The sequence below is a fragment of the Festucalex cinctus genome, chromosome 4 (genome assembly GCF_051991245.1).
Source record: "Festucalex cinctus isolate MCC-2025b chromosome 4, RoL_Fcin_1.0, whole genome shotgun sequence".
Taxonomy (NCBI): domain Eukaryota; kingdom Metazoa; phylum Chordata; class Actinopteri; order Syngnathiformes; family Syngnathidae; genus Festucalex; species Festucalex cinctus.
Window position 1 is genome coordinate 26,469,656 of NC_135414.1, and position 23,838 is coordinate 26,493,493.

Genomic DNA, 23,838 nt, shown 5'->3' on the forward strand with positions numbered 1-23,838 from the left:
ATTCAATATGGCGCAGGTGCAATCGTATCGTAGCAACGGGCAAACTTTCTCAAGGCCCAACTCCTATCCAATCAGATATAAGATGGTGGGCGTGTCTTTCTTACGGACTAAACCCTCCTGCCTCCAAAGTTGCTGCTCACTCATTGCTGCTTCCTCGGTTTCACTCACGTGCGGAGAGAGCAAGAAGTCCCACACATGACCCAGCTGACTGTTTTAAAACCTGCCTCGACTCTTTTGTGGATATCTATCCATCTCTTACAGGCCGGTAGTGTTAAATGAAGTAGACGTTTAAGTGGGCCTCTTTCCCCGCCCGTTTTATTCCCCTCCATCCGTGTGAGCGTGTGTCAGTGTGCATGTGTGTGTGAGAGAAGAGGAGCAGGATGATCGCAGCCCAGCTACTAGCCTACTACTTCACCGAACTCAAGGATGACCAGGTTAAAAAGGTGAGTGCTCTATGTTGTCTGACTTTCCCGGGTTTCAAGTAGTGTTTTACTTTATTTTATTTTTATTTGTTTATAAGTGCCCGTTACAGTTGTTCCTCTGGTTCGGTTACCTGGCAGCGGGCATACATGACGCACTGCACTGATGTTTAAAAGCCGTGACTCAGCAGCCTCTGGCACCGGTGGTTCCTTGTTGGGGTTTTTAAAGAGGTGTGGTGAAGAAGAGAGAGGAAATGAAAGATGAAAGGACAAATGGTCACACGGAGGAAACAGTAAAAGTTGTTAGTAGGAAAGCCATTTCAGCATTTAATCCCATCATATACTAGTGGACAGGTCACATTTATTTATCCCCCCACATTTGTCATAAATTTTATGTGGTGTTTTTAATCATTATGTACAGTGAAAGTCAATGTTACAATATTGCATCATCTATTTCCCACGAGTTTGGGGTCCCAGGGAAGAACCAAACTTGAAAAGGTTTGCGATAGCGAGCTCTTATCTGTTCTAAGTAGGAATTTGACTTCAGTAGTTTAGGGGTGGCCACATTTTTATTGGTAACAATTTAGTATTTTCTTAAGTTTCAGAGCCAGAATTTTTTCATTTGGGTGGCCCGGGTGAGACCAACTCACAAAGGTTTGGCAATAAATTGATACACGCACACATGCACAAGAATGATACGTAGCATTCTACTTGCACCATCCACAACACAGAAATTACCAGGTTGACCTCGACATGCTGTGAACATGGCAGATAAGTCATTGTTTGTTTATTATACCATCCACGGTCCTGGGTTTCATGAAATGAAAATGGACGCATACCAACCTTGTACAGCACACTCATAATACAAACAGGAACAACTCAAAGTACAGTAAAGAGAAATGTTTAGCTGAGTTTGATGAAATAACACCTTTTTTTTTTTTGCTGTTTGTTTTTGTCACTTCTGTTTCTTGTCTTGAACACTGATTTGCTAGCTAACAGCCAATCAGATTGGTCTGATCAATTGTCGCCGACGACTGATGTTATTTTGCGTATTGATTCTGGCAATAACTGCCTGCTGATCGACAGCTCATTCATTAAAAGCGTATTTAAGGACAATGACAGGGAAAAGATACAACAATCTCTTCATTCTTCAGTGAAAGGTGTCCAAAACTAATATTGTGTACTATTTACATTTGTCAAAATTATCCCTTAGCCGTGGTGGGTGGCAGTGGCCACCACTGACCACCAATTACAGTAATTCAACTGTATTTTTGATAGAATTAGAATTTATGATAAATTAAAAACATCAAAAAATACAAATAAATTGCTTTATTAAAAATAAAATATTTTACATATTACAAAAATTGTAACTTTTTGAAAATATTTACTTCCTCGCTGAACGGCTTGGCTCATCTCTATCTGTTTTAAAGTTAGAACGAAGTCCTTGGGCACGTTTGCCCACCCTTTCAATAAGTAAAGTGAAAAAAATAAAAGAGTTGAGTTGGACACCATGAATGTGTACCTTTTACTTTTACCCCAAGTGGCCCTCTGCACAGTCTCCTTATTTCGATTCCTGGTAAAATGTGACTGAGCCTGTTTTCATGGGCCTCGAGGCACCTTTTAGTAAACTTTAGTAGTCTCTTCCATCTTTTAAAAACCACCCACTAAAAGTTTCCTGCAAATCCTGATTCAATATTGTTGCCAGGCAACCGGAACGGAACACATCCCTATCTCGTGTTACAGTAGACAACATCTTTGTTTTCCCCCTGATCAGAACAAACGTATTCACATTTTTCCGCTCAACATGTGCTCCATGATCATTGATCTGAATATATGACTGGATAGCCGATAGCCCATACACGCACACCCTTGCACGCCGTTGAAGCAACAGGGCGGCCATCTTGCTCCTCCCATCTTGCGAGCAGACTATTTACGTACTTACAGATTAGACATACAGCTCTTAGGCAGTTAGTATAGGGCAGGGGTGGTGACTATTTTTTTTAACAAGTAAAAAAAAAAATAATAATGGACGGTATGTTCTGCTTTTTTCTTTTATCGCTCACTTCCTTAATACCCCGATATTAGTTTTGTTGAATTACAGTTATAATTCTTTAAAAAAAAAAAATCCTCCTGTAAACATCATTAAGCATCATTAAGCATATAATTTATACATGTAGTTAAGGCAAGTTGTAAAATGTCTTGTTTATGTTTAACACATTTATAACATCATAAATCGTGCTGTTTCTACTAAGTACTGTCTCAAATGTTCTTCAATTTCGATACTGTAAATGTATAGGATCGTATGCCGAGAAACGTTTCTTGGGAGGAGCAATATGGCGGCCTCGCGGCTACGAAAAACTTAACCTCTCGGATATCCAGTCATATATTCAGATCAGTGCCCATGACTCACACATGAAGCCGCTTACTAATGATGTCATCAGCTTCTCTTTTAGCCAGGTTTCCTTTATAAATGGAGGAAAGTTTAGGGCCTGTCACGCTTCCTTCTTGTAACCATTCTGTCTGTCTGTCGCTGTTATCGAACAGCGGCCTGCCCTGCGGTGATAAAAAAATAAAACGCATTAACAGCATTGGGTTACTGATGCAACGCAGCGCATCTCCCTCCCTCCCTCCTGTCCTCTCTCGGCCTCCCCGAAATAGGCCAGCTTTGAGCCATGTGACTATAAGCACCACGCGCAAGCTTTACACACACTCTTGCAAGACTCCATCCAGCCAGGTGTGCAGTTGTTGTGTCGCTCCTGAGCTGAGGGATGTTTTATAGTGACCCTTGTGCTAAAGACACCAGCCTAAAAATGCTAATCAGCTGTGAACTTTCCACACAATGTCATAAAAAAAAAGCATCTGTGGGCCCAGAATGTTGTCTAGTTTGAGAAAAATGTTTTAGTTTGAGTTCTTTTTTTTTTTTTTTTTTCAGATAATTTCTATTTCAAACAATACAACAAAAGAGTTAGTCTAAAGCCATTTTTTTAAACACCTGTATCTCCATCCACTTCATTGCTCTTGACTATACATTGTTGGCATTGTTGAATGTGTGTTTTACCGTGATCAAGGCAAGATGCACGACTAGGCTAGTTTTCCTAATGGCCGCTTGTGTGTGCACACGTGACACTTCCAAACACCACAGCGTCATGTTTCAAGAGCTTCCCCAAGCAATCCTGTGACAAGGTGAGCGGGACATTGTTGGCAGGTGGAGGGTGCGTGAAGGAAGGGTGAGGCAAGAGAGGAATTTCCACAGAGAGCATGACCTTATCCTGTAAGTTCAGCAACAGTTCCAGGTGAAGTCACAAGGGCAAAGGTGTGTGGTAAAGGTGTGTTGAGTGGAAAAACCAGCACATCATTCCAGCCTTACCGTTCCCCTCCCTCGGGATTTTGACCTTGAAAACCCTGCCTCTCCCTTGGCAAAAAAGATGTCTGTCTGTCTGTCTTGCTAGCTGTCTATCTATCGATCTATCTATCTATCTATCTATCTATCTATCTATCTATCTATCTATCTATCTATCTATCTATCTATCTATCTATCTGTCTATCTGTCTATCTGTCTATCTGTCTATCTATCTATCTATCTATCTATCTATCTATCTATCTATCTATCTATCTATCTATCAGTCTGACTATCTATCTGTCTATCTGTCTATCTGTCTATCTGTCTATCTGTCTATCTGTCTATCTGTCTATCTGTCTATCCGCCTGTCTGCCTCTCTCTCTCTCTTTCTCTCTCTCTCTCTCTCTCTCTCTCTGTTTATCTCTCTCTCTTATCTTTCTCTCTATTCTCTCTTTCTTCTCTCTCTTTCTGTTATCTCTATTCTCTCTCTCTCTCTCTCTCTCTCTCTCTCTCTCTCTCTCATTCTCCATCTCCTATCTCTCCATCTCCTATCTCTCCATCTCCTATCTCTCTCTCACTCTCTCTCTCTTTCTCTACCTATATATCTCAATCTCAATGTGTATATGTACAGTATATATGTACAAGTTACAACTATATATGTATAACACCATTTACTCTTACACGGAATCACTTTTCCTCCAGACTTTAATTGAGATGTCATTAAAATGTTCCAGCCCACCAAAAAGCATCACAATTTTTATTTGTAACGTTTTAATGTGACATTTCTTAGCTTGAAACGAAATTCAGTTTCTTTTTGAAGCAGCTCCCTTGAAAAGCTCCGATAAAGCGCCGCGTCATGGTTTTCTGCTGCAGAGGCAGTCCCATGACATAATTGCCCCGTCATCTCTCATCTTGCTGCATGAGCTAAACCTGTCATGCCACTAGTGAAGTGAAAATTTTAAACAATGCCTAGTTTTTCCTACTCCTATGATCAGACACTGCTCAACAAAGACACTCTCATTTAAGCCAACTGCCTAAAGATGTACTTCTGTCTTTTTCAGTTCAGGCGCCTCTTGATTGGCTACATTCCGTTTGACCTCACAGTTGGTGGCGCAGGCACACCTCGGCGTCCCTGTTGCCGTTAAGATTTTTGTCGTAAATACTGAACATGTTCATTATTTAAGATTGAGAACCCTGACTGGTTTTGGACTCAATTATCGGGACAAATCCACTCTTAACACATCTCACGTATAAAGATAATCTTATAAGATAATTGTATAAGACAAAAGATTGTCGGGCATTTGACGTCCTTGGTCGGTCGGGAAGGGGCAATATCGGGACAAAAACAGCCCAATTCTCTTCATGTGTGAACCAGGCTTAAGAGAGCCAATGACAAAAAAGCATGAGCCTGTTCATTCGCTGATGTAACAGTGACCCAACAATAATTTGTTTAACATCCTGTTCTACACAATGCAAGTGACACAGGCAGTGTGTGTTAACACTGTGGGAAGATTTGATGACAGCTGAGTGACGTGGTACAAAAATGTACAGCTATGGGTCAACTATGACAAAACGTGCCAATGACACAAGTAGTCTTAACGCTGGTTTGATGTCATTGACTTCCTTTTGTAAAGGATGGTAATGTTTGAGCAGTATTATTAATTTCACAGCTATGTGAGCTATGTGGGTGTGGAATTGTAAAGTCATTAGCAGATCCAGTAAATCTGGATCTTCTTTTGCATTGGAACAGTTTGTTTGTTACTTTCGGATAATGAGGTGATAATGCAGTATGTGATTATGTAAATGATCGCTTTGGTTTTACTTTCATAGTGTGCTTCTTTATTTATAAAGAAGTGAACCTTTTCAGTTTTTAAGATGCCCTTTGAAGCCCATACCAACATAAGGGAGAAAATGTAATGTAATGAACGCACAAAGTCAATTATTTATATTGTATACGTCACAACAAATTGTGGGCTAAATGTTTTGGGTGTATTTTTTTTAATAGCAGTTCTACTGAGGCATTTGTACTGAGAATTGCATGACAGCCCAGATTTAAATCTCACAGGTACCATGATCAAGGTTATTTTTGTTAAATAAAACTAACAATAAAACTAAAACTAAAAATAAAAAAACAATTTTGTTGACGAAATAAAATAAAAATGGAAATTCTTTTAAAAAAACAAAAACTAACTGAAACTATGTTTTATGTTTACAAAAATAATTACAACTAACTAGAATTATAGCAAAAATGTCCTTCATTTTAGTCTTTGGTAATTCATTTAAAGCATGAGCTTTTGGGGATAATTTTAAATGTGATTTTAAGTAGATTTAGTTTGCTATTAACCGGAATAAGGAAGTTGGAAAGTGTGTCACACAGAGGTGACGTCATCTAGTAGGAGCCAATAGAAAAGCACCTTCAGTTGATGCTCCCGTGGTGTTTTTTTTTTAAAATATTGCACATAAGTCATACACATAAAAAAAAAACCTAAAACTAACACTAAAACTAACTAAAGCTAAACTAAAACTAAGCATTTATCAAATAACTAAAACTAATAAAAACTAACAGAATCACCCTGAAAACTAATTAAAACTAACTTAAACAAACTCATAACAAAATAAAAAAATAACTGAAATGAAAATTCAAAAACTATAATAACCCTGACCATGATATGTTTGTGTGCAACTTCCATCCATCCATCCATTTTCTTGACCGCTTATTCCTCACAAGGGTCGCGGGGGCTGATGGCGCCTATCTGAGCTGGCTCTGGGCAGTAGGCGGGGGACACCCTGGACTGGTTGCCAACCAATCGCAGGGCACACAGAGACGAACAACCATCCACACTCACACGCACACCTAGGGACAATTCGGAGCGCCCAATTAACCTGCCATGCATGTCTTTGGAATGTGGGAGGAGACCGGAGTACCCGGAGAAGACCCACGCGGGCACAGGGAGAACATGCAAACTCCACCCAGGAAGGTCCGAGCCTGGACTCGAACCGGAGACTGTGTGCAACTTGTAACAGTTTATGATACTAATGGTAAGACAAGGTATTTTTCTAAAGAAATTCCACGTTGATGATGTAAAGATTAAACCAATACAAAAATAAAACAAATCCTGATGGCTTATCTAAGCAAAAGTATTAAAACAACAACAACAAAAAAACAAAAAAAAAACTAAAAGCATAATCTCTATCAAATCTGTTCTGAAGCTGAAGCCATAATGTTAAACTACATACTCACTTTGGAATCAAATTTCAATGTACTGGGACTTCAAATGAACGGTTGCTTTTCTGTGTATCGTCAGATTGACAAGTACTTGTACTCCATGCGTTTCTCTGATGAGACGCTACGGGACATCATGCAGCACTTCCGCATGGAGATGGTCCGAGGATTGAGCCGCGACACCTACACCACGTCATCTCTCAAGATGCTGCCGACATTTGTGCGCTCCATCCCCGACGGCACGGGTCAGTGCTGCAGTCGCGTTATAATGACACACAAATGTTCCCCTGTGGTCCAGCCCTTTATTCTTCTACTCATTTCCAGTTTGAAAGACCATCATGAATGTCTTCTCTTGTGCTGCCATTAGTCAGCTGATTACTTCGGCAAATGAATAACCTGTGTGTCTCACACTATCCCTCACTGTAAGATGTGCTTTTGATCAGTGACGCTTTTGAAAAGGGCTGTACTTTAGTTGTGGTTTTGAGTATGTTCTGCATCAATCCAGAGTAGAAAGAACAGACTGTTAAAAGGATAGTCAATCCCCACCAAAATCTTTACAATATATTCTGTGCAGCCCCCCTAGTCTGAACTCGTATTCTTATTAATACTGCGTTTTAGGGCTGCACGATTTTGGAAAAAAAACTAATTGCTATTTTTCAGACCAATATTGCAATTGCGATTCGATTTGCGATTTTTGTATTTTACACTTTAAAATGCATGAAAACACTACAATTGCACCTTTTTTTTTTACATTTTAAAATAACTAATTTAATGAATTTTGTTTCATCCAAAATGAACTTGCATAATTAGTGTTTCAAAGAATTTTATTATTTATTTATTTAATTTTTTACGTTTAAACATTTTCTAGTTTTGTACCAAAAAAATAAATGATCGTTCAATTGCACAGTGCACGTGCTGCAATCCACCTTCAAGTTTTTACCAACACAAATAAATATATATATTATTATAAATATATATTATAAATTCTCTTTTGTTCAAAAGGAACTTACATAATTAGTGTTTGTATTTTTTTTTTTAAATTGTGGTTAATATTTTGTAATGTGTAAACAATTTCTTTTTTTGTACCAAAAAATAAATCATCTTTTGAATAATTGTGATTTCAACTATTGCCCAAATAATCGTGATTATTATTTTTTTCCCCATAATCGAGCAGCCCTGGTTTGTGGAATATGAATTCAGCAGCACAATCCACACATTTTTAATCCATTTTAGGCAGCGGCCATTTTGCCACTTGCTGTCAACTGAAAATGACATCACAGTTGCTCAGGGCTCAGGTAACGACCTATCACGGCTCACCTGTTGAAGCTGAGCAAAATTCTTAACTCAAATTCCACAAATGCAATATTAATCAGAATGCCGTATTTCGGGTATTATGGCTGCATAGAACGTACTGCAAAGAAACGTTTTGGGTTGAGTCCTTCTTTATCTGATGCGAGAAGATGATTTAGCAGAACGAAAAGATCAGAACTTTCAGAATACTGTTGAAAAGAAGTTTTGATAAGACGTGCAGTTTTATCTAATCTGAAAGCCATAAAGTCATTGCAAATAAACTGCCGTCCCAACTCACCAATTCATATGTGACTATTCAAATATTCCACACCTTATTGTAAAAAGCTCTTTCACACTGACTCATAGTCATTTCCTGGAATCTTACTTTGGGATTTAGCAATAACAAAAGCAGTTATAAATTTATAGTTATCTTTTAAGCTACTACTGAAGTAGATAATTTGGCGCCACACCTAAAAAACAAGTAGATTATTGACCTTAATCAATACCAAACAGGTTTGTACACCTCTGTGCTGGACCACATTTTTAAAACCGACTGAGCTGATCTTTCGAACATGAAGTAAAAAGTTATTTTTCAATACCGCCACATGTGCCTTTCTGCTTTTTGTTTACTCATCCCTTCTTCTGTGACAACCTTTCCCTTGTTTCCTACAGAGAAAGGAGACTTTATCGCCTTGGATTTGGGAGGAAGTGCCTTCAGGATCCTTCGCGTCAAAGTCAGTCACGAGAAGAAGCAGACGGTTCAGATGGAGAGTCAGATCTACGACACACCGGAGGACATCATGCACGGGAGCGGAGCTAGAGTGTGTTAATTAACGCACAAGTACACACACACACACATGCACATACCTTCATTCTTACCTCTGCCTCCGCCTTGTTCCAGCTGTTCGACCATGTGGCGGAATGTCTGGGCGACTTCATGGAAAAACACAACATTAAAGACAAGAAGCTGCCGGTTGGCTTCACATTCTCATTCCCTTGCCAGCAAACTAAACTTGATGAGGTAGAATTGCATTTCGAACACCTGCCAATTTCTTGTTCCTTTATCATATAGCTATGTTATTTCCCTGTGTCAATCCGGGTTCTTAAAGGGGAAGACAACCTTAAACAATTTTTGACAATACTATGTTATGTGTTTGCACTAGTCTAAACATGACATTCGGATTAATATTACATTTGTGGAATATGAGTTATGAAGCAAAATCCATCCGTTTTTATCCATGTCAGAGGGTGGCCATTTTGCCACTTGCTGTCAACTGAAGATGACGTCACAGTTGCTCAGGGCTGAGGCAATGACCAATCACATCTCACCTGTTTTCTGATGTCATTTTCACTTGACAGCAAGTGGCAAAATGGCCGCCTTCTGATATTGATAAATTTCGATACTGTAAATGTATCGTATGCCGAGAAACGTTTCTTGGGAGTGGTAATATGGCAGCCTCGCGGCCTCAAAAGTCTGGTCTAGTGGCTATCCAGTAATATATATAGATCAGTGGGCTGCTACATATTATTGTCAATAATTTTTTGGGGGGGTTGACTTCCCCCTCTAACTGAGACACCATATAGCTAGAATAAAGAAAAATATCACACATGCTCCGAAAGAGACTTTTCACATGGTGTGTACTTTTGACCTATTGATCCATAGGATGTTTTTGTGTAGTGAAGCTTGAGTGACAGCCTTGTTTTGTCTGCAGAGCACTCTGATAACGTGGACGAAGCGCTTCAAGGCGAGCGGAGTGGAGGGCTTGGATGTGGTCCAGCTGCTCAACAAAGCCATCAAACAACGAGGAGTAAGTCACATCTTCATCTGGGCAGGACGAGCCGAGAGGCCGCCATTGTTGAAGTCTTTTCCATTTTCATCCAGGACTATGAAGCCGACATCATGGCTGTGGTGAACGATACGGTGGGAACTATGATGACGTGCGGCTTTGACGACCAACGATGCGAAGTCGGAATTATTATCGGTATTGCGTCTACAGCGTGTTCACGTTGTTTCCAAAAGGAGAGCTGAGTGCATACAAGAGTTTCTGAATAATTATTTCTTATAGGAACCGGAACCAACGCGTGCTACATGGAGGAGCTGCGTCACATCGACCTGGTGGAGGGCGACGAAGGCAGGATGTGTGTGAACACTGAGTGGGGAGCGTTCGGAGACGACGGCTGGTTGGAGGACATCCGGACGGAGTTTGACCGAGAGATTGACCGAGGCTCTCTGAACCCTGGCAAACAACTGTACGTCATTTGAGCCCACTCAGGCTGCTACTGTATATGTTTAGAATGTAACATTATCTTGTATGCACTTACGAGGGGCTAAGACATTTTTATACAAGTATAAACATGTACAGTATGGGCAGAAATGTATACAGTTATAATTACAGACAGTGAAAATAGAACATTAATGAATGGCTTGTTGAAGAAAATACAGGGTGATCTGAACTTTGAATATCTAGTCACTACATGTCCTAGCAATGCTTTATTTTTCATATATTTGTAGATTTTCTGCCTTTTTGGCAAATTTCTGACAATTTTATGGATATATTATGGTAATTTTCTGCCTTTCTTCTTCATTTTTGGCCTTTTTTTAAACTTTTTTTCCCTGCCTTTTTTGCTATCAATTTCTGACCTTTTTTTTTGACAATTTCGTGGACAATTTATGGTCATTTTTGGGATTTCTTTCTTTTTTGGACACTTTTTGTCACTTGGTTAGAAACATTTATCCCCCCACCTTGTCTTAATTATTTTTTTTGACATTTTTGGTAATTTTATGGACATTTTATGGTAATTGTCTGCTTTTCTTCTTCCTTTTTGGACATTTTATGGTCACTTTTTTTTTTAAATACATTTTTAGGTAATTTATAATTTTTTTTATCTACTTTTCATGTCTCTTTAGCTGACAACTCAAAAATTTGGACTCTGATATATATTTTAAAATAATAATTAATAATAAATTTTTCACATAAATCATTAGTTTATTTAAATATTATTTATCAAAAAAATCTAAATATGTAAAAAAAAAATAAAAAAAGAAATTCTAAAATATTTTTTTTAGAGATCCACATAGAGCCAGCGGAGAGGGATTAAAGAGCCACATATGGCTCCAGAGCCGCAGGTTGCAAACCACTGTCCTAGAGCAAGGCAAAGAAACTAAACAAGCATTAGGTCAAAAAATAAAAAAGATGTATTGAAATTCAATGTACTGCATTCACATGGTTGTAGACTTTATAACTGATTTAACAATGCTTCACAAATGTGCTTTCCAGTTGGTGCATTTATATTGAACTTTAAATGTGTAAGCTGCATACTCGTTTATTTGAGAATTCTAACACGCAAATGTGTTTGTATTGACGATCATTCTTCACCATGAAAAAAAGAACACACTAGAATTGAATTGTCCAAGAATGTCTTGGTATGATGAAGACTTCAGATTCATGGAAGACAAATGGATCAACAGATCAATAACTCACTTTTCTTTCTACAAATTGTTACTTGGGCTGCAGGTTTGAGAAGATGGTTAGTGGAATGTACATGGGCGAGCTGGTTCGTCTCATTCTGGTCAAGATGGCCAGGGAGGGCCTGCTGTTTGAGGGAAGGATCACCGCCGAACTTCTTACTAAAGGGAAGATTGAGACCAAGCACGTGTCTGCCATTGAGAAGTAAGTTGCATTTAAAACGCCAAACTTGATGCGCATCATGATTCAAATGGTCATTCCTGTATCATAGCATACTACGAAGGCAAGTCAACTTTTTTTTTTTTTTTTTTTTAATAGTCCAGGAACACAAGCCAAAATCCAGATGTCAAGGGGTGAGGCAGGGCAATTAAAAGTGGCTCTACTTTCTGGAGGTAGAGCATTCCAAAGAGATTTTGACGTCCTTTTGGCCCAAATGATGATGTACAACATGGGTTTGTGGGATCTCCACTCACAACCTTCTTGACAGGGACTGTAACTGTATTACTAACATTGTTAAGTAATATTGCAACCATTCCTAAACTTAGACCAAAGAAAATCATGAACACTTTTGGGGTCCTGGGAAGCAGCCAAATTTATTTTCTTTTTTTAAAATAAATAAATAAACTTTGGACTTGTTTGAAATATTCCAAAGGGAAAAAAAACATATATATATTTTTTTTGTTCCTAAAAAGTTGTCTCTGCCATCATTAACTCATTCAAACCCCCAAAACGTATAAATACGTTTTGTAATACTTTGTCCTGCACTCCCAAAAACGTATTTATATGTTTGTTTGTTTGTTTTTGTTTTTTATGCTAGAGCATACAGAAGGTTTTGATACCTCTTCTGACATGAGGAAGTCACTTAAAGCAATGGGAGTTATTCCAAAAACGGCCAGCAGGTGGCAGCAGAGTATAAGAGATCAGCCCAGGCCATGTTGGAACAAGCTCTTTTTCCCAGGGTTTTCAACAGCTTTGTGAATAATATTCTGTGGACCTTGCAAAATTAGTCAAAATCCAGTAAAATAGCCGGGAGTAAAGGGGGTTGCTTCAGTGAAAATGGCTGGGAGTCAATGAGTTAATTTATTTTCTGATTTATTATAACATCTTAAACCTTGATAGACAGGTTAAATATACCTCACCCCCAATGACCAATCCCTATGCTGCAAGGTGTTTTTCACCTCAACATCAACTTTTTAGTTTTTTTTATAAGCAAACTGAAACGATGCCAATTTCCATCTTGTAGTTTTGTCTATAATATCATTAATTCCTATTCATTCTCATGAAAAGGGTTCAACGTAGAAAAGTCCTGAATCGACGCTTCCCTTGTCTTGATTTGAAAAAGTTTGTGACCGTCTGCTTTATTGGATTACAACACGGTGTCACTCTTTCTGTCTCTGTCTCGTTTAGGAGTAAGGAGGGATTAACCAAGGCCAAAGAGATTTTAATCAGACTCGGTGTGGAGCCCTCGGATGAAGACTGCACCGCCGTTCAACATGTGGGTATTGTTGCCACAATAGACACTAAAGGACTCCTTTCATGGAATAGGGGCCGGCCCAATTCTGGTGCCATTTTACCCTCTATTCTAGCTTCTTGCCACTATCAATAACATGCATGTTAGATTGGAGACTAACACAGTACTGTAGCTTTGATAGTGAGATTGAATTGTTGTGTCTTCATGTATTAGATGTGATCATCTGGGATAGATTCCAATTTTGCATTATCCCTTAATAAGCGGTTTGAAAAAGGATGCATGGATGTTTTAATGTGTTTCTCCTCCCTCATCCGCTCCATTTAGGTTTGCACCATTGTGTCTTTCCGCTCTGCCAACCTGATTGCGGCAGTGCTAGCGGGTATCCTCATGAGGCTCAAGGAGAACAAAGGCGTGGCCCGACTGCGCACCACTGTTGGCATCGACGGATCGCTCTACAAGATGCACCCACAGTGAGTCATGGAAACATGCATTTGTTTAAACGACAATCGCCATCCAGTTGCTGGAGACAGTATCAATTAAGTTTATTAGTTTATTAGCAATAATAAACCCAAGTTATTCATAGTTGTCTACAGACTGAACCTTTGATTGACTATCTACAGTATGTTCACAAGCTAATGAAACCCCATAACCACAATGATAAAAGTAATCTTCAATTGAATTTCAATTCAATTCAATTCAAAATGTTTAAAAAAAGAAATGAAAGGAGACAGAAAGAAGTGAAATTTGTGATCTGCCCCTGATCAAAAAAAAGGAAAAAAAATGAATACAATTAAATTAAAAAATAAATAAATAAAAAACTAAAATAATAATAATAATTAATCAACACAAAAAAAGCAGTCAAGATGCTATCATGGTAACAATTAAACAAAATGATTCAAGAACATGAGCACAACCGAGCTTTTATACATTTTTTTTAAAATACAAATAGACTGAGATGATTTAGTTTTATAATCCAGATTGTTCCACAAAGATGAAATACATTGTTCTTTTTGTTTCATTTTGTATTTAGGTGTGGAAAAAATATCTGTTCCTCTTAATTTGTACTGGCTTTCACTTTTTTTTTTAAATTTTGATTTGCATGTTAAATGGTAACATTTCATGATGGGCTTTATACATTATTTTAAGGCGGTTAAACTCCATCAATTCATTGAATTAGTTGTATAAATATTGGATTAGTGTGGTCTCTGTATCCACATCCAAAAACGACACAAATAGCACATTTCTGTAAAAGAAAAACGGTTTTGCAGGAACACCCCCACACTTCAATGCTTTAGGTTAGGTCTGGAACAATCAATGAATTATATCGCCAACAAATCTCCTTCAGATACGCCCGTCGTCTTCACAAGGCGGTCCGTCGGCTGGTCCCCGACTCTGACGTGCGGTTCCTCCTGTCAGAGAGCGGAAGCGGAAAAGGAGCCGCCATGGTGACGGCCGTGGCCTACAGACTCGCTGAGCAATCGAGGCAAATCGCGCAAACTCTGTCGGAGTTCCGCCTGACGACCGATCAGCTGCTAGAGGTGAGGAGGGATGCATCAAAGTGTGCGTGTGGTCACACGTGTGTGTGTGTGTGTGTGTGTATGTGTGAGAGATCATGAAGCTGTCATATTTTTCTCCAGGTAAAGAGCCGAATGAGGACCGAGATCCAAAATGGCCTTTCGAAGGCTACGCAAGAGACTGCCACAGTGAAAATGTTGCCAACGTTTGTGTGCAGCATTCCCGATGGCACAGGTTAGAAACTTCCTCCTTTTCTTGTGAGGTCTCAGTAGGTATGATGCAAAAATATGCTATACGGATACAAGTGTTTGGACAGCTGTCCATTACACTTACAGTAAATTTCCTGCTATAACTGATTTCAAAGGTAGTATAGGCAAAACTCTGATTAATTGCATTTGTAAGACATTGGTGACGGCTCAGTGCATTTTTTTTTTTTTCATATTAAGAGCTATTTTATATAAGTAACTTACATACTACATTTTAAAAATTGTACAGTACAACTTGACCCCAATCTCCACAAATATATGCATCATTGAATTTTTTACTGCTAAATTTTGACATGGGCGTGTCTGGAATTCCCCCAGTACAAGCTTTGCAAGTAAGACGCACATTAAAAAAAAAATTAGTGGCGTTAATGGAACTTTACATTACGGTAACTCAAAATTAACGTACGGTAACTCAAAATTAACGCACTAATTTGACACCCCTAAATAAAGTTACGTTAAGTAAAAGTAGTAGTAGTAGTAGTAGTAGTAGTAGTAGTAGTAATAATAACGTACGTCTAAATAGCGCTTTTCAAGTGATGCAAGAATATTTACTCATGGGAGGATTAAAAATGTATTTTGTGGACATGTAGGAGGTGACTGAGAGAGATCAGCACACACAGAACAGATGGTGTGTGTTTTTTTCTTTTTTTTTTTTTTTTAATACATCCGGGAGGCAGTGTCACGGATTTTACTAGGGAGAGACTTCCAGTGGTGTGGAGCTGAACGTGTATCAATCTAGCTTCACCCTAAACATACACAGTAATGTAAAAGTAATCACTATTTAATGGATCTGGAAAGATGGGTGTTTTCAAGTTAATAGTCTCTACTCTCTATGCTGTACATTTTTCTGTTTCACACAGTCAAACAGCTTTTACTTGAGATAAGGTCATGCCTTGGAAGAGCAGGAGCAAAAGGTGGAGGCGCTATCTTTAGCCTCAGGAGCTGTGTCATGTCACGGTGTACTCTCACACCTGACTTTATATAAACAATACTCTCGCAATGGGGAAGTCTTACCCTAACGAGACTTAATGCTCTCATTGTTGAAACAAAATACAACCTAATTAAACGCTCAATACGAGGCATAAAAATAGAAATGCATGAAAAGATTGAATGCCACTGCTTATTTTGTCAACATTTGTTTATTGTCCGACTGCAGAAAATGGCGATTTCCTGGCTTTGGATTTAGGAGGAACCAACTTTCGAGTTCTGATGGTCAAAATTCGTTCTGGGAAGAAGAGAACAGTGGAGATGCACAACAAGATTTACGCCATTCCTCTCGAAGTGATGCAGGGAACAGGAGAGGAGGTGATTTTTTTTTTTTTATCCAATTGAAATGAAAAAGGGGCAGCATGTGACAAAATAGATGTGAAAGGTGTGGGCAGCTGCCAGGTTAGTGGTAAGCACGTTAGCTGTTTTAATGTAGACTGACTGGTATGGCGTGTCGGATTAGTAGTGGTGATGTCACTGTGTTTGTCAAGGTAATCCTGTCTGCTACCTTTTGACTCTTGCTTCACTTTTTAAAAACAGTTTTCACTTAATGTCAGAGCATTTGGCTTGCATGAAAACAAATATTAGTCATAACTGTAATACTTTTTTTAACGGCACAGGTAATGTTTTAATTAACATTACCATTCTCAACTGTCTCAGGTGTACAAACATGGTAATCAGGGCGGTGTCTGTTATTAATAAATAAAACAAAACAAATACAAACACAGTTGTTCCTTAGCCTGGCTTCTTCTCACACTACAAAAACATGATTCTTCTCGTTGGCGTTTTTTGTTTATTACCAAATACACACATCTCATTATTAATATCTGAACTTTTAACCTACTTTAAGTGACAGACAAACAACACATTTAACAGGTTGCTTGAAAGTCCTTTATTGTATTAAATGACTTCCACGTACTGTTTCCATATACTGGTACTTGTGTGCATCAAACGAGACCCACACTTATTTTACATGCATGTCATGCCTTTCCTATTTCAGCTGTTTGATCACATTGTGCATTGTATAAGTGACTTCCTGGACTACATGGGGATGAAGAACGCTCGTCTTCCTTTGGGCTTCACCTTCTCCTTCCCCTGCCTTCAAACCAGCCTGGATTCTGTGAGTGTCTGTCTGTCTGCAGTTCTCTTGATACGTGCCGAATGGTGGCATTTTCTGAGCCTGTGGATGTGTTTGTATACGAAGGGCATCCTGGTGACGTGGACCAAAGGCTTCAAGGCAACAGACTGTGAAGGAGAAGATGTGGTGGGGCTTTTGAGAGAGGCCATTAAAAGGCGAGAGGTAGGTCAAGAGTTTGGTGGAATCTCTTAAATCAAACAATGTGGTCCGGGACATTATTCAGACAAATAAAAGTAAAGTTTTTTGTTTTTTTGTTTTTTTACAGTAATATGTTCTATGTAGCCTCACTAGTCTAAATATGGCATTCTGGTTAATATTGTGTGTTAGTGGAATATGAGTTAAGCAGCAAAATCCAGCCGTTTTTATCCATCTCAGGCCATTTTTCCACTTGCTGGCGACTGAAGATGACATCACCTTCCACAAAATATTAGGCAATCTACCTCGCTATCTACTTTCAAAACCCGTCTCAAAACCCATCTGTATTCTTTGGATTTTGGCCCACCATGAGACTTAGCATTGTTTTGGTGCTTTGTGGTGTCTGCTGTATATTGTGTTATGAATTTTGAATATGACTATGAATTATTTATTTACCTATTTATTTAGTTATTATTTCAGTTACCTACTTTTTATTATTAATTTATTGATGTAAATTTTATTCACTTGTATACTTAAAATGTTTGTTTTGTTCGTTTTATTCATCTTAATCTTTACTGCGTGACCGATTTCTGTTTCATGTACAGCACTCTATATACAGCAATGTTTGTTTTAAAGTGCTTTGTAAATAAAGTTGAGTTGAGTTGCTCAGGTCTGAGGTAACAACCAATCACAGCGCAGCTTCCGAAAACAGCTGAGCTCTGATTGGTTCAACCCTGAGCATCATTGATGTCATCTTCAGTCGACAGCAAGTGGCAAAATGGCCGCCTCCTGAGATGGATAAAAAAGGCTGGATTTTGCTTCGTAACTCATATTCCGAAAATGTAATAATAATCAGAATGTCATGTTTAGACTGGTGAGGTCACATACAACATATTATTGTCAGGAAATGTTTACGGTTGACTTCCACTTTAAGAAATAAGACAAATTGAAATGACCTGTCAATATATTTATTGCTATGTTTCTTCTAAAGGAATTTGAGCTGGATGTCGTGGCTATCGTCAACGACACAGTGGGCACCATGATGACCTGCGCGTACGAGGAGCCCACCTGTGAGGTCGGGCTCATCGCTGGTCAGTTTACTTTTCATTCATGCGACTTCAACGAGGATGATCCAAAGTGACGGTATTATTAATGCCTCGACGTCTGCGGGCAGGCACCGGCAGTAACGCGTGTTACATGGAGGAGATGAGGAACATTGAGATGATACCGTCCAACGAAGGGCAAATGTGCATCAATATGGAGTGGGGGGCCTTCGGTGATAACGGATGCCTCGACGACATCAGGACCGAGTACGACCGGGCTGTAGATGACTTCTCTCTCAATCCAGGGAAACAGAGGTAAAAAGCACAGTTACATGCAAGTGCAATGTGAATACTTTACAGTTATACTATTATTTACTTTGAGTGTGTAAGGTTCTGGGTGGGAACTTCCACTGGTTCTTGTATCTTAATGCTCACGATATTATACTAATAGTAACCAGAAGACTGCATGTTCTCAGTTGAAATATTTACTGGATGCCAGAAAGATCGAGTACACAGCTGCGGAGCCCTCTTCTATTAGTATGCGGAAGAGGAACTGAACTATTCAGAATTGTCCCTGCACTTATACTGTCTAGGCCGCCCGCCCACATGGGCGAACGGCTCAGCCTCCCCGTGTACGTATGTCAGAATGCAGACAGATAGAAAGGCGCCAAGCAAGGACACATAGCAGGGCGCCAAGCAAAGACAAATAACAGCGACATAACGGCCTAGCTCAAGTCATCAAGAGCCCTAATCTAACATGTGTGTGTATGTGTACATTCTAGATACGAGAAAATGTGCAGTGGCATGTACCTTGGCGAAATAGTGCGGAACATCTTAATAGATTTGACCAAGAGGGGCTTCCTCTTCAGAGGGCAGATTTCAGAGACGCTGAAGACCAGAGGCATCTTTGAAACAAAGTTCCTCTCTCAGATTGAGAGGTAAGCATGTACTCACTGTACTCCTTTTTTTACTTTAGTATCATAATCAACAAAATACTTTCTTACCTCACTGATATTCTTACTAGGGATGGAAATATTAATCAATCAATTGATCATTAGGTAGAATTGGAATTATTTGGATTATCTGGCGTTAAAGCAGTTGAGGCAAATTGGAGTGCATTATTACAGTAAATACAACCAGCCATAGATGCATCTGAATAATAATAAAAAAAAAAAAATGTCAGCATCCATCCATCCATTTTCTTGACCGCTTACTCCTCACTAGGGTCGCGGGGGGTGCTGGAGCCTATCTCAGCTGGCTTTGGGCAGTAGGCAGGGTACACCCTGAACTGGTTGCCAGCCAATCGCAAAAAAAAATGACACTACAGAGTGAAATATTACAATATTTTTCATAGTTTTTATGATTATATCTTACAGATAATGAGAGCCTGAAAGTCATCATCTTTTCTATCTCCATCCTGATCAACGCAAGAATTTGCAATAGGATTTCAGAATATTCAGTAAAAAATATTCTTTTTGAAACTAATACTGGAAAATAGCAATCTTTAAAATGTGTTATTAAATTAATTTTGTCTAATATCCCTCCTAAGTTATTGTATTCCTCAACTTTATTAAAATTAAATTTCCCTTCACCCCCGGTGACTGTCTATGTGTGTCTTTCTGCAGTGACAGATTGGCATTACTCCAAGTGAGGTCCATCTTGCAACATTTGGGACTGGACAGCACCTGTGATGACAGTATCATTGTCAAAGAGGTACGTTGCACCAGATTGTTGAATACAGATAATAATAAAATATTTATGGCTTCTTGATTTGAAGCTGTTGAAATGTGTAAATGGTAAATGTTCACAGTTTGTCATTTAAAGCAACACAGTTTAACATTCACTGTATTTCTTTTTTTTGGACTGCCTTCTGAAGCTATAATAATCTAATAAGTGGAATATTTTAGCCCAGGCTCGTCTAAAAGTTTATGCTCTAAAATTATTCTACACTTGTTTTGATTAAAAGCTTTCTTGGTATGTTTCAATCCCTTAACTTTATCCTCATATTTGACTTAAAGCAGGGGCGTCCAAACTTTTTCCTCTGAGGACCACATACAGAAAAATAGAAAGCTGCAAGGGCCACTTTGAAGTTTTTTATTAACACATTCATTGCCAGACCAGCAAAAAATGCATAATTTGACCTCTTTTTCCGTCAATGGCAGTGAATGAGTTAAACATGGTAAAAATCAATGAAGCAATTATAAATTGTTGATATAATGTACAGTTACTTATTGAAAACTGCTAATAGTGACCCCTGTGTGCCACTATAATAGATATGCCTCTCCACTGAGCAGCAGCTGATCCCTACTTGACATTCTGAACCACAAGAACAATCGGTCGTCAACTGACCACACTTAACCATTAATGTGATGTTTTCACATTTTTTTCCATTAAGAATTAACCATTAATTAATGTGATGTTTTCACAAATTGGACGTTGACACTAAGAAACAAGTGGATGGAATTATTTTTATTTCTGGAACTGAATTATTAGCTGCAAAATGTGTGTCTTTGCGTAGCTAGAAATGTTTAATCCACCCTCTTTTTTTTTTTTTTTTTTTTTTTTAAACAGCATTGAAAAATTATTTTTAGTATTTGCCGCGGGCTGCCCAAAAAAAAAAAGTATGGCAGGCCGCAAATGGCCCCCGGGCCGTAGTTTGGACACCCCTGACTTAAGGTATCCATCCCCAGGACTCTTGAGTCTGATACTATTTTTAATTTTAAAATCTATTTTTATCCTGTACTGAATTTGAATTAAAAAAAAAAGCTGTTTTAGCATTGTACTGCTGCCATTTGCACATTCGCACCCTTACTAGTCTCAACAGAGACGGTTATCAAAACAAACTCTTGAACCTCATTGCATCCGAGCTGTGGTTTTAGAAGACGGCGCAGTCGGTGCACATTTGTGAGGAAATTGAACTTACAAAACAATTGCACAACCCTGATTTGTGAAAGAGTTTTGTGTGTGGCTATGTGGGAATTTCACATGTGGATACGAATGTCCCCTTTCAAGGTTTTATGAACTTATGAGATTCAGTTTAGCGTCGTGTGGCAAGTGTCGCAATGAAGATTAAGATTTTTTTCTCTCTCTCTTTTTCTTTTGTGGTTGTTATACAGGTTTGTGGAGCAGTGTCACGTCGAGCCGCTCAGCTCTGTGGGGCAGGAATGGCAGCAGTAGTGGAGAAGATCAGGGAAAACCGTGGATTGGACTTTTTGAACATCACTGTAGGGGTGGATGGCACGCTCTACAAACTGCATCCACAGTAAGTTGCACCATTATTCAGTACAAAACAACTCTCAAATGCACATAAATCGGTCATAGTTAAGGGCGTGCTTCTTTTCTTTTTCTTTCTTTCTTTTTTTCCCACCAACTTTCTAATGGTTTCCTGTCATTTGCCTAAAGCAGTGGTTCTTAATCTGGGTTGTGAGTTTGGCAAGTCAGTCTCAGGGTTTTTTTTTTTTTTTTTTTAAGAGGTCAATACACTTCCTGTGTCTGTGTGTGTGTGTCAATCCTATTCACCTTACTCGTATGATTCATGACAACTCAGACACTGACGTCACCAAACAGTAGAAATACTTTGAGATGATCTGTTATGTTCCTTCGCGAGCAAAACTTTTCTAGCATGGTAGACATACTGTAATGTACAATCATGTACAATTAAAAGCTTTTTTTAACAAAAAAAACAAAAAAAACATTTTGACACTTGTCAACTGAAAATGACATCACAGGTGCTCAGAGGTCAAGTAATGACCAATCACAGCTCAGCTGTTTTTGGGGGGTTTGTCATGTGACAATAGCAAACTGAGCCATGATTGGTTATTTCCTGAGCACATGTGATTTCATCATCTTCATTTTCAGCCGACAACAAGTGGCAAAATAACGTATTGTACATGTAAAATAATGTTTTCAAATGAATTATAGACAAAATATTTACATCTATGTCCTGCGATGAACACGGGTTCACTCCTACTGATAAAATATGGACCAAATCAGAGTTGGCCAGTTTTCTGGCACAGATCATGTCCCACTGTACATGAGGAAATGCTGGGGTCTGCTTTTTATCACTTAACATCCTCCCAACTAATGATCTTGTCTGCGCAGCTTTTCTCGGATCATGCACAAAACCGTCAAGGAACTGGCCCCCCACTGCCATGTCAACTTCCTGCTGTCGGAGGACGGCAGCGGCAAAGGAGCAGCGCTCATCACAGCCGTGGGCGTCCGATTGAGACAAGAGCTCCAAAACTAATAACTGTCACGAGCCACTCCTCTGTCCCACACTCCTGCTTTCGTGTGTCCATGTGGAAGATTAAGTAGCACAATCACCGTATTAGCTGTAAAACATGTAGAAAGTTCCCAAAGATCGTAGCTCATTCAGTTATTATAACACACCCGCAGCTTTGCTTTGTGGTGTGAAATATTGCCACCCTCAGGATTTTTCTCGTAATTGCAAGGTGTCAGTTGGCGTGTGCTTCCATGGGTGAATAAAATATATTTTCTACCAAAGTCAGCTGAATGTGTCTCCACAAAAGACACAAATATGATGTGAAAGGGAATTTTGTTGTTGCTTTAAAGCTTTTAAGATGTTATTCTGGTATATGTGTTATTTATTTTATTTTTTTATATTTAGAGATGATTGATCGCACAATAATGACAAACACGCACACACCAAGAGGAAGCTGTTATTTCTAATCTGCTCAGTCGTGTAAACGTGAACATAGAACATCCAATCTCTGCTCGGGTCACACATGCTGACTGACTGAGCGTGCTTGTGCTCCGATTCTTCTGTGTTGTTTTCTTGTAATCTATTGTAAATTATGTCCAAAGAACGTTTGTATTTTACCAGACATTTGTACAAATCCCGCCGTGCGGCGTGAATGTATCAACTCGTTAGCAACAGCAAAGGAAGTAACGTGAGATGCTATCGTGGGTGGCCCAAACCTGTGGAAGAATATCACTTATAAATTTTAAAGTGATATCAAATGCTCTGATGAGGAGGCTTTTAAATGTTCTCACTTCTTGGATTATAAAAGCTTTTTAAATCTCTGGAGGAAGGTATTTAAATGATCATTCCATTTAAGTTGTATTTATTTATTGTTTTGCTTTACAAAAGGTGAATAGTGGCACATGAGTTGGAAATAGTCTTTAAGTTGACTACTGGTGTCTCTCAGGGCTCCATCCTAGGTGCATATAGCTTTTTGAAATTTAAAATACTACGATGTTAGCGAACGCACGTGCACCCTCTATTGTCCCAATAAAAACGGCTCTTGAACCTTTTTCTATACCAGATACCGGTATTTATCCTTTTAGAATAGTCCAAGTGAAGCTGCTCCAGTGTTGTACATAAGTTAAAAATCAGATTTACGTGGGCAAGAGAATCTCAAACCAAATACGCCCATGAATGTCAACATAAACTGTTTTTTGCCGCAATAATCACTCCATCGTTACACTGTCAGTATTTATCACATACTGTAAACACTTGACTTGCTTTGCTGTATCTGTCCCAACACTGTCGATCAATCACGAAATAAAATCAAACCCATGTTG

At 38.8% G+C, this 23,838-nt stretch overlaps 1 protein-coding gene across 1 annotated transcript; it reads left to right on the forward strand.

Moving 5' to 3' along the window:
* The first annotated feature begins 125 nt into the window (after positions 1-125).
* On the forward strand, positions 126-23,838 carry LOC144017950 (hexokinase-1-like). The gene is made up of 21 exons (XM_077519964.1): positions 126-443; positions 7,065-7,227; positions 8,945-9,093; positions 9,174-9,293; positions 9,985-10,080; positions 10,155-10,254; positions 10,339-10,522; positions 11,788-11,943; positions 13,147-13,234; positions 13,535-13,680; positions 14,556-14,748; positions 14,848-14,959; positions 16,148-16,296; positions 16,979-17,098; positions 17,183-17,278; positions 18,243-18,342; positions 18,426-18,609; positions 19,077-19,232; positions 19,920-20,007; positions 21,411-21,556; positions 22,396-23,838. Exons 1-21 carry the CDS (start codon positions 381-383, stop codon positions 22,538-22,540), a joined length of 2,754 nt encoding a protein of 917 aa, XP_077376090.1. The 5' UTR covers positions 126-380; the 3' UTR covers positions 22,541-23,838.